Consider the following 11,711-nt stretch of genomic DNA (forward strand, 5'->3'; position numbering starts at 1 on the left):
GTGGAGAAGCACCATGAACTGAAGTAATAAGTGGAGGTGTTGGGGGCGGGGGTGGAGAAGCACCATGAACTGAAGTAATAGGGGAGGGTGCTGGAGATGCTAGAGTTGGTGATGCTTTATCACCATATGAAGCAGGTGAGGATGGTGGAGGTGGTGAAGCAAGTGTTTCATGCATCACAGAAGGTGGGGGAGGGGATAAAACAGGTGCTGGAGGAGTACTTGCAATATTCTTTGATGTATATGGCCTAACCAGAGAGAGAGAGGAGAGAGGTGGTGGTGGGGGTGGTGGAGGGGGAGGCGGTATAGAACCAGCCACCATTGCATTAGAAACGGAAGAATATATTTGCTCCCATGATGGTTGTGTAGAAGAATGGGAAAAAACACTATTCTGCCTACTGAATGGAGGGGGAGGGGGAGGGGAAGGGGTAATCACAGTCTTTGATGAGCTAACTAGGGGTGGTGGTGCTGAAGACACAGAAAGTGGTGGAGGAGAGTACGTTGACTCAATATGATGAAATGAAGTAGGTGGTGGAGGTGGTGGAGGTGGTGGAGGAGGTATTGCATTTGCTCGGGGGGGTGATGGAAAATATGGAGATGGAGGCTTTGTGGGCAGTGGGGGAGGAGGTACTTCAAGTTGTGGATCGCAGTGTGATGGTTTTAAAGTTTCAGAGGAAGAATATGTCTCCTCTATCGACTCAACTGGAGACGATGGGCCAAGCACGAGTTCCCCAAGTGCAGAGTATGAAGGCCTTATAGAGTCCACGTCATTATTCACATCTGTAGCAACTAGGGAACTGAGAGTGGCAGCAGGGGCACTGTTATATCTTGAAGGCGGATAGGAAACATGCACAGAATTCATATAGGAGCCTTTGTTAGGTGGGATCCACCTAGAAACTATATTTGGCCTTGCTTGTTTTCCAGAAAACCCTTGAGCCTCTTGTTGTTCGACTTTCTGTTCAGTTAAACCCATATCAGTGGTCGGTTTTGCACTTGAAATAGGCTGTTTCTTGGAAATCGGTATTTGCAATTTTTCAGATTCTGAACCATCAGCACTCAACTTTTTCTGCAGAGCCTTGTTTTCCAATTTCTCAGTTGTAGTATATCTACCATCATCCTTTTCTTCTATATCTTCAAATTTCTCGTATGCATCATCCACCAAACCCTGGGCTTCCACATGGGTCAGGACATTAGCAGCAACCATGAAGGAATTTGAATTCATATCCCCATCATCTACACCAATGTCCTTAACTACATTAAGATCAGGATATATATTTTCATCCAGTTTGTACCTCACATCATCCACAGTAATGTCCTTCACTGCATCAAAATCTGATTTCTTATCATGCCTAAGATGATTTCCATCGTCAGATGCACAATCTTGGAATGCATGAGGATCCAAGTCCTCCTTCAAATCTTCGTTCCGGTTTACATGCTTGACCACTTGAGGATCATTGGACCCCTTTGCTTCCTGCCCATCCATTGTATTACTGAAGATCTCTTCAACCTCAAAAAATTCTTCAGGAGAAGCAGCTCCAGTTTCATTACCATCTTCATCGTCTAAGGCTGTGGTGAGACTGGGGACAACAGCATCAGCATCCAAAAAGAGTGCCTGACATAAATGCAATCATGCATTAACTTTTATAACTCCACAAAGTGCATTCACAAAAGAAGACCAAAAACTTACCTCAACTCTGAAGTCCTTAGGAAATTGGTCCCTTGCATCCCATAAAACATCAACTTCGTCACGGTTCAGCATCATAATGTTTGATCTTACGAATGCTGTGTGAAACATAACTCTAAACATCATCTCCTCGTGCACTAGATCTTCATCCAAATGGATGCATTCAAGAACTACGTCTCCTTGGACATGGCAATGAATATCAATTTTCACCAGCATACACTCTGCCTGTGGCAACAATTAATAAGAAAACTTAAATGTTGGTTAATTTCAGCTTTCAGGTTTGTGTTGCTGAGTCATTACCTGTAGGTAGTTGCGGATATGTTTTCTTTTGATTGATGTTGAAAATAAAAGCCTTGAAGTTCTATTTGCTGGTGTTGAGGGGTCTTGACCATAAACACGCACAACAGGCCGACATCCCTTCCCCCCGTCAAAAAGAGGTAGAACTCTAAGTATTAAACAATCCAAAACTAGAGGTGTATCCGATGGAGGCCAATCAGAACCTAAATTTCTCCTGGAAATGTATTGAAGATATCTCAGATGGGAAGGCTGAGGATTTAAAGGAGACAAAAGATGGAGAAGTTCCTTAGGAGCTTGCTTGTAGACCATTTCAAGGGTCTTCTGCTCCCCACTGTATTGTTTTCTATACAAGAGAAGACCAGCTAGCATGAATGCAAGAACAGGCCATCCTCCTCTTTCACAGTGCATCAATAGAACATTCTGTTGACCCTCCACCGACAACCAGCTTTCACTAGATCGAAGGAAGTGGTGAACCATCTCCAATGACAGTAAAGGACACCCCTCATATTGCCGAGGATAGTCCATAACTGTCATGTCATACTGAGTCAGTACATCAGAAATTTGACTACGCCTATCACCTTCTCTGAAGTTGAAAACCATGAAAGAGGCATCGGGAAAGTGGCCTTGCAACTGTGCTACAATGCCATCCAAGTAGACCTTATATTCTTCTTCTTCCAACACTTCCGTGGAGAAGCAGCAATCAAACACTGAGCACAAACAATAAGCATGATAAGTTACCATGTGCCACCACTAAAAACCATCTTCCAAGTTGCTAGCAAAATATCCATATTGATCTTATTGAGCTCTGTGCTTGCCATTCATTCAGCTCCTCTAGGTCATTTTCATTTATTATATCTTATATTTAGTTTCTCTTTCAACTCATATCCCAAAAAAAAAAAAAAAAAAACTATTCTCATTATCACCGTACATTTCTCTAGCACTATGCACCATTTAGTTGAAGTCTAGAATCTTCCCTTCTTAAGTAGAAATTATTATAGATTCTTAATCTAAATAAAGTATTTGATATATCAGTAGGTCCTGCGGTAACTGAACTCATATTCGACAAGAATCACACAGGTAATGCATAAAGAGCAGTGAGTGCAAGCAAGAGAGAAAGCATGTCAATGGAGATGGGAGGCTGGTTCCCATCACATTCCACAACTACTCAGGTCGAAGAGCATAGAAGTAGGGGGCAAAAATAAAATCCAGAAGGAATGAAGTACACAAGATAGTCTGCATCGGAAGTATTGCATTACGAAGCAGCTAAACCTAAACTTCAAAGGTTTATTGCGGCACTGTCCAAATTATCATTTAACGTCGAGCATTGAGCTCGCATACAGCTGAAAAAATAAGTAATCACCTAACTACGCACATTAAACAAACGATGCTGGGAGTTTAACATTCTGCAATAGCTTAGCATTTGGGGAAGCTGCATGAAAGGAACAAACAGCACAAAATTGAGAGAAAAACAAAATTGTAAGAAAGCTTACCATAGACTCTCTCGGAGATTTCAAGAAGCCGATCCGGCGGCTTCCTGTAAAAGAACCTTCTGAACAGCGCCATCGGATGGCGCTGTTTCTTCCTCGATCTGATCCAAACCCGTAGCTGAATAAAACACTAACCAGATCAAAATTGACCACCGAAGCAGAACAGATCTTAGAATTAAAAGGTCCGATCACAGCCAAAACCTTCGAAATTCAGCACAAAATCCACCAATTCAAAGCCAGATAGAAAATTAGCGAGCTAAAAAGACAAAATCCCGAGAACTTCCCGGCAATTAAACCCCAACCGTGGGGGGAAAAGTCCAAATGAAAAAGAAAAACAATCAAAGTCGGTCTACGAAAAATCGAAATAATGAAAATCAAAACAAAAAAAAAAAAAATGGAAGAAGAGAAGTTGAAGAATTAAGAATGAGAATTGAAAGAGTAGAGAGAAGTGACAGTAGGGCAGAGAGAGAGAGAGAGAGAGAGAGAGAGAGATTGAAGGGAGCAAGAACAAAAAACCCGGGTAAAAATAAAAAAATAAAAAATGGCGAGAGAAATGGGAAGGACTTGGAATTATGAATTCAGAAAGAAAGGGCGAAAAGAACATCGGAGAGAGAAAGAGGCGCGTAGACTAGACTGGATAAAACACCCGGATACTTCTCCTCCTTCCTTCCCTCACAGCTAACCCCTTCAACGTCCACTACGACAATTTTTGCTTTTACCGCTGGCACTCCACCTATCTCCCCGCCCTACGTGGCTCCCACGTGGCACCTCTATAACACTTACCCCTCCGCCCTCCCTCACCTTCGGAATCTATCTTACCCCTTCTCTTTTAAAAAAATAAAATAAATTTTAGTTTCTTATTGTTTTCAAATGGAAGATTAAATAATTTACCATATTTTTTAATTTTGTTTCTTATGTTTGTATACTTACTGTCGGGGGGATTTATACTTTGTCAATTAATATCATAATATTAACCTCTCTTGTAATTTATATTGATATATCCTTGAATATTAAAAAAAAAAACCCCGTTTTTTTAACCACAAAATTAAATTTTAACCATATACCAATCAAAATAAAACAATATATTCTGTTTCGAATTTTGGCTTTTGTAATAAATATATTTTAAATGGACTTTATAATTATGATTTTAATGTTTTACTTTTTAGGTAATAACTCTTGTACTTTATTTTATTTTATTTTTTAGAAATTCAGCAGACGCCCACGTCTTCCATTCCATTATTAACTTTTTTTTTTTTTTTTTTTGTTAATTAATTTTTATCAATGTTTTAAAACTCCAAATTATTTTTTTATAAAAAAAAAATTGTGGTCTCAAATTGTCGCTTTTGTATTTACGAACAAAATTGACATTTAAAATAACATTGTTACAACGTTAATTTAAATATTTTATAATATATTTCATAATTTTAAATTTTGTGATTTATAGGTCTACTGTAGTTAAAAAAATAATAATAAATTTGAAGATGAGAAATTTCACTATTATTTTAAAATTATAAATTTATTAAATGTAAAATTGAGAGGTAAGAATATAATAGTCAATAATTTTGAAAAATGTGAATGTAATTAAAATCTATGAAGCACAAAAATTGAAAAGAGAAAACAGTAGCTATACTAAATATTTCTAAATCAATTAAATAGGATGCTAAATATATTGGGAAAGTTGAAAGACTTTATTTATTATTTTTACTTTTTTACAAAAAAAAAAAAAAAAAAAAAAAAATTGCAACAAAAGTATTAAAGGAAGTATGCATGGAATTATTAGGATTTTAAGTAGAAATAAAATAAATGAATTGCCTTTCACGTGCGAGGTCGTGTGAACACATCGTGCTAAGATAATTGTCAAATTGTCAGTCGACCATTTAAAAATAATAATAAATAAGTAAATAAACACCCACGTGCGTATCACGTGTCGTGCACTATGGGAAAAGGAAAGAGAAAGGAGAAATGGGTCCTGCTGTAATCGACGTGGCATCCGATCAACGTCAAAATACGAAAGTCAATATGATGGACGGCTGGATGAGAAAAGTAAGTGATCAGGTACGGTGGGGACCATGGAATGATTGAGTCCATCCAGTCCGTGCATGGCATGTGAGGACCCCTGCGTCGTCATAATCATCCCAATGTGGTTCATCCGAATAAATTGATTTTAAAACTAGAAGAATAAATATACAAGTTTTTCTTTAAAAATAAAAAATAAAATATATAGCAAATGTGGAATATAAATATAAACAAATACTAACTCTACTAATATATTTGTTTTGTTTTGTTACTTTTTATTTTAAAATGTTTTACAAATTAAAACTACAAAAAAAAAAAAAAAAAAAAAAAAATTCATAAATTTAAATTTTTAAAAGAGCTCATATGTATTTTTAAGTAAAATGAAAAGTAAAAAAATAAAAATAAATACATAAATAAAACGGACACAAATAATTTTTTTATTAAATGAGATCTTTTAAAACTGTGAGATATAACATTGACTGGGGAGGGAACATAGCTTCTTTATAAGGGGCGGAAACCTATCCACACAAACGCAGCTTAAAGCGTCGAAGGAAAAATTCAAGAAGGATAATATTTGCTAGCGGTGAACTTGGGCTATTAAAAATGATATTAGAGCCAAACATAGGGCAGTGTGCCAGTGAGGACGATGGCTCCAAAGTGGGGTAGACTGTGATATCCTATATTGGTTGTGTAAGCATTTTTTACAATGGCGTAAAAACCTCTCCTTAAAACCATGATGGAAAATCCATAAAGAAAAGCCAAAAGAGCTGAAGAAAGATAATATATGCTAGTGGTGGATTTGGGAAAGTCCAAAAAGGACAAATGTCTGATCGATGAATAAACAAAGTTGTGTAGAATGTTCCATACAATATCACATACGAGTATTTTTAAACCATACATTTAAATAAACGTGATATTATCTGCCTTAAAAATGTTTGTTAGAGTTTAATTTGTTGGATAAATAAGGGTATTAGTGCTAATTTATTAAATTAGGTGCTAATTAGAGGACGTGGGTGGAATGAGAAAAATCAACTATATAGGGTGTCCTTATTTTGGGATGGCTCCTAAATTGGGCCCTGTCGTGTCTGACTTTTGGTGCCCCTCCCTAAATGCAACAGTGAATTGAAAATCATTTTGTTTTTCTTTTTCCATTTAAAATAAAATTTAATTTCACCATAAACATCTTTTTCACGTATATATTTTAAGAGGGAGCTGGGAGGTCCATTCTGTGTGGCTAACATTGCAAGATAAAGAAACAGAGCTATAAATATCTTATAATATTTTTGCCGCCAATTGTTCCTTACAAAATTGTCCGAAAATTGGGTTCTGAAAGCTGCAATTTGTCTTTACGAAAGCGTCAAGAATAAGGAATAGAGGAAATGCACCGAGCGATCTGTATATTCGTCCGACAATCACTTCCTAACGCTTGCATCGTCTTCGTTTCTGACGATCTCCATCGTCTCGGCCTTGGGACCTCCGAATGCGAGACGGAGATTACTATTTCCTCAGATAACAAGATGCACAATCCCCCCAAATCTACCATCGTTCTCCGCGCTGCCTCGTGTTATCTTTCCAGCTTGCTCTCTATCACATTTTGGCTACTGAATCTCCCTGGTACTTGCATTTCATTTCCATTTATCATTGTAATTCATTCGAATGTTTGGAAATCAGGACATGCATGTACTCTTTGATCTCCGTGGCCGAGAGGTTTACCTATAGTTTTCTCGCGAAATCTTCGGTTGTTTCTGCCTGCTGTTTTATTGTTTGAACGATATAATTTTCGTTCATAGTTTTGATTCTCTCTGATTATTCTTCTGTGAATGGTTCTAAAATCTCTAGATTGAATTTCGTTTTAATCAGGTGAGTTCTGGAAATGGAAAATATGGGCGAGATTGATACGAAACCTATTGATTCTGTACAAGCCGGTATCTCTCTATTTGGTGCCATAGGTGATCAGAACAAACACAAGCTCACAGCCAATAATGTAAGTTGAGACAGTTTGAGAATTTATTTACAAACGACAGAAGTACAACTATAGAATTTTGATGTGGTTTATTTATTTGTTCTATTTTTAAGCTCCTGATTTTTTGGATGATCTTGTTTCTTTGTATTGTGTTTATCAATTTTTAAACTCTCATTTCTTTGGTAGTTTATTTATATTGATCAAGTTTTATAGTACTTAATAGATAAAGAAATGAGATTGATTCTATTGATTCTAGGCAAGTTTGGTTCATAAAACATTCTCTTGCCAAACACTACAAGCGACCGTTTATCATCTTAATTTTATCAGTATTATTGTTATTACTTTTTATCATCGTAGGGGTATGAGAAGGAAAGAGAGGTTCAAGAGTTAGTAAAGGATTTGGCTAATTACAAGGTTCAACTTGAAGCAAAGGATGCAGCTTACATGCAGGCTCTTCTCAAGCTGGAACAACAACAGAAAGCCATCGACGAACTGTCTGAGTTGCTGAAAATTGCGGAAACTGGTAGAGATAAATACGTCAATGAATGCAGCGAAGCTAGATTTCTGCTGGATGAACTTGAACAAAAACTGAACGAAATGACTGAACAATCCTTGGAGACCGAAAAATTCCGAGAGAAACTTCAGGCTGCCGAGAATGAGTTGAAGCTCAGACAAGAGGAGCTTCTTGGGATTGAAACAGAACTTGCTGCCTCTAGAGAATCAGAGGTCAAGGGTATTATAAAAATAGAGTTGCTGGAAAACAAGGCTCACTTGGAAAAGGAGACTACTGTAGATCTCATAAGACGCATTTCAGAACTAAATGAAGCAATTCGTTTGTCAAAATTTGCTGCTAGTGAAGCAGAGAAGGAGATGTCTGCTGCATTATCTGCAAAGGAGACCGAGCTAGAGCTGGCTAAAAAGCAAGTTGTTGAGTTGCACAAGCAATTAGAAGAAATGAGCCAGCAAATAGAAATAGAGATGGAGCGGAATCAATTAAAAGAAGTGAAATTTTCAAATGAAGAAATCGAAAAATTCAAGGACGAGATCGAAACACTTAAGAATCAGTTGGAGAAGAAGAATCTTGAAATGGATGAGATGAGAGAAAGGGAAGCTAATGCGGAGGTTGAGATTGCATTGCTGAAATCTGAGCTTCATAAAGGAAGGTCAAAAGTTGCAGCTGTAGAAGCAGCTGAAGCCAAAGCCAAGAGTGTAACATCTGGTCTTTATCCTGCTGTTCAGGACTTGGCTGCAGAATCAGTCGAAGTTAAGAAGGAGAACATAAAGCTAGAACAGGAACCACTCGGGGCCTATGAAGAAACTGAGAACTCCATACTTGCCAAGCCACTTGTTGAGAGTAACTCTTCAAGCATGGAAGAAGATTTGAATCCTGAAGTCAATGAAAGAAGAAATGAAAGTACCACCATGACAATTACTTTAGAGGAATATCAGTCATCGATTAAGGATATTGACTCAGCCTCTGAACTCTCCTCAGACAAAATTTCCCATCATATCAGTTCGGAGTGCACGGATGAATTGGAAAAGTTGAAGAAGGAACTAGAAGCAGCAAACATAAGAATTGGGGAGTTCAGGTCACGTGCAGAACAGGCTGCCACCAGGGCTGAGATGGCTGAGAAAGCAAAAGAAGCCGTTGAAGACCAGCTGAGAAAATGGCGAGAGCATAAACAAAGGAGAAAGGCTGCTCTTGCTGCCATGAAGGAAGTATCTGCACCGCCAAAATTCAAGCCTCCCATGCATGAAGGCAGCTCCACAACGTACCAGCCTTTAGGTAAGGTTCTTAACTTGAAATTATAAGCTCTTTAACTTGAAATTATAAGCTCTTTAACTTGAAATTTTACTATGCCTTAGCATTATATATGAGGAAAAACATATCTGGAAAGGCCATTAGTGTTGTCCAATGCACCAAAAGGAATAATACCCTATAGGATATATTTGATAAAACTTCAATAATCAAGCCCACATGGCCCAGAATGTGGATAATGGGGCAGGACCAGTTTCGACCCATTGGACCATTGGTTGGGTTGAAATGATAGATAAACACGTCCATGTTAAATAAAGGGAAGGTCCCACGCCCAATCACCAAAGACTTTAATAGTGCTCGGCATCTCTATCACTTTGCTTTATGGGTTTGAATCTTGAGACCTCATGGCTTTTAAAATTCAACATAACTATTTCTATTTTGACAAAGTTGTGTTCCCTTTACCACTTTCCCATTCTATCACAACAAAGGAACCAATCTACTTTTTGTTGTTATCTAGTGAATGAAGAAAACTTTCCACCTTATTGAAACTGCTTTAATTTAGGTACCAATCTTAATGTAGCTCCCCCTCTTTTTTTTATGGAATAACAAAGTAGGAATTAAAAATTAATCCACCAAATTTTGAGTTTGTTCTTTTGATTCGGTTCATTTTGATTAATATCAAATCAAAAAAAGGAAAAGTGAAAAATTATGTACACTAGATCCGGATTCGTATTGAATTCTCTGGCTTTGCACTTATCAAGTCTACCTTGAAATTACTGTTTCGTTAGAATAGTTTATAGGAAAGGAAGCTTAAAGTTGTTATGTCGAACTCTTAGACTAAAAATATAGCTGTGCATCATTATGACACTTTTCACATATCTAGAGTATATTATAGGTACACATTCGAAAAAAGTTGATGTTTTGATGTGTAACAAGTGTAGTCTTGTTCATCGAGCTAACTCGATCATATTTTAGAGGATGAGCATGACAAATCAATTAGCTGAATTATGCAAGGCAGATGAAACCAAATCTTTTCAAATTTCTTTTCTTTTTTTAGTTTTCTTGAATTGGGGGGAAAAACACCAACCTGCTTGAATGGTTAAACTATTTGCTTTTGGAAAAGTGAGTATGGTTTGTTGCGAACACTGATTGATTGGAAAGAGAGAAAATGGAGAAAAAAGGAGCAAATTTTATTGTCTTTTCTTTTGAATGATATTTTTATTTTTCCAAAATTAGTGGTTTGGTCAAACGACTCAAAACTCAATCCAATTGTTTAAAATCACTAATTATTATTATGTATATTTATTTTATTTTTTTTTAAAAAGAAAAAGTTAAATTAACAAAAATATTCTAAAACTTTGAAATATTTCAATAATACCTTTAAATTTTCAAAAAAGTATAACAAATACCTTTAATACGGCTCACCCTTTAAAGGAAAAAAAAAGTTTTTATTGTCAATATATAACTCAACGAGTATCTGCTTTTTTATGAAAAATTTAAGAGTATGTATAAAATTTTTAAAATTGTTTTTGAAATATATTTACGATTTATATCCAAAATTGATTGTAAGAGTATTTTTAAAAGTGTAAGAGTATTATTAAAACTTTTAAAAGTAACGAGTATTTATGAGATAAAAAAATAAAATTTAAGTGTATTTTTATTAATTAAAAGAAAAGAAAAGGAAAAAAAGTTGGAAGCCGAAGGATCATTGATTTTGAAGCTTCCATAATAATTCAGTTCTGTGCTTTCCAACTGTTACCATTTAATTTCATCATCAATTTTCATCTTCTATTTCATTAATGGAATTCACTTTAACACACAATAATATTTTTCGAACACAAAATTTAAATTATTATTATTATTATTTTAATAAATAATACTAAATGGAACCTCCACGTGCAACCATAATTTTGCAATCTCAATAGTTATTCAAAAAGATCTCTACTAATTAATGGTACATCTAACAAATTAGACTTCTTCTATTTAAATTTAATTTTTTCCTTTTTTTCACTGTATTCATTTTGTAAATTAAAAAATTTTTTTTAAAAAAAGGAAAAAATCTTATTAAATACCATAATTGTGGTTTCCAGCCTGTAATTTTACCAAATTAGGCCTTGAATCTAGTTTTGTACTAAAAAATGAAATATTCAAATAAAAAAATATATAAATTAAAATAATTCTCATTAAATATCAAACCTGCCTGCCATATTTTATTGTAAAATAATTTTTAAAATAACTTGTAAGCAAAGGTGAATATTTCAACAACTAAAATTAAAATAATAATAATAATAATAATAATAATAAAAAAAGCCTTTAAATAAAACTTGATTTTATATTTTGCAAGTACACCCATGTACTTTTCTAATTAACATTTTTTGTCATTATGACCAAATATAAAGAGTAGATTTTGGTATATATATTGAATTAACAAAATGAGATTATTATTATTGTAATAAAAATAAAATATATATTAAATTGTGATGATTTAGAAAAAAAAAAAAAAAAAAA

General features: G+C 35.3%; 2 protein-coding genes across 2 annotated transcripts in view; one reads left to right on the forward strand and one right to left on the reverse strand.

Moving 5' to 3' along the window:
• LOC111429670 (formin-like protein 20) overlaps positions 1-4,113 on the reverse strand; it is a 15,104-nt gene extending 10,991 nt beyond the window's left edge. The window contains exons 1-4 of the mRNA XM_023065614.1: positions 3,469-4,113; positions 1,982-2,685; positions 1,685-1,906; positions 5-1,609 (exon numbers count right to left, since the gene is read on the reverse strand). Coding sequence (XP_022921382.1) covers positions 5-1,609; positions 1,685-1,906; positions 1,982-2,685; positions 3,469-3,541 — 2,604 coding nt within the window. The 5' untranslated portion in view covers positions 3,542-4,113. The remainder of the gene's footprint in view (positions 1-4; positions 1,610-1,684; positions 1,907-1,981; positions 2,686-3,468) is intronic.
• Positions 4,114-6,803: 2,690 nt separating this feature from the next.
• Positions 6,804-9,414, forward strand: LOC111429691 (putative WEB family protein At4g17210). The gene is made up of 3 exons (XM_023065631.1): positions 6,804-7,095; positions 7,342-7,465; positions 7,802-9,414. The coding sequence occupies exons 2-3, from the start codon at positions 7,355-7,357 to the stop codon at positions 9,254-9,256; spliced, it is 1,566 nt and encodes a 521-aa protein (XP_022921399.1). The 5' UTR covers positions 6,804-7,095; positions 7,342-7,354; the 3' UTR covers positions 9,257-9,414.
• Positions 9,415-11,711: the final 2,297 nt, after the last annotated feature.

Source organism: Cucurbita moschata, unplaced genomic scaffold, assembly GCF_002738365.1.
Source record: "Cucurbita moschata cultivar Rifu unplaced genomic scaffold, Cmos_1.0 Cmo_Scf00032, whole genome shotgun sequence".
Lineage (NCBI taxonomy): Eukaryota > Viridiplantae > Streptophyta > Magnoliopsida > Cucurbitales > Cucurbitaceae > Cucurbita > Cucurbita moschata.

What these genes read in the sequence shown, in the direction of transcription:
- LOC111429691 (XM_023065631.1), top strand. Translation starts at nt 7,355, where the DNA reads ATGGAAAATATGGGCGAGATTGATACGAAACCTATTGATTCTGTACAA. An exon ending in ACAAGCTCACAGCCAATAAT is followed by an intron (nt 7,466 to 7,801) that starts GTAAGTTGAGAC and finishes TTATCATCGTAG; the next exon opens with GGGTATGAGAAGGAAAGAGA.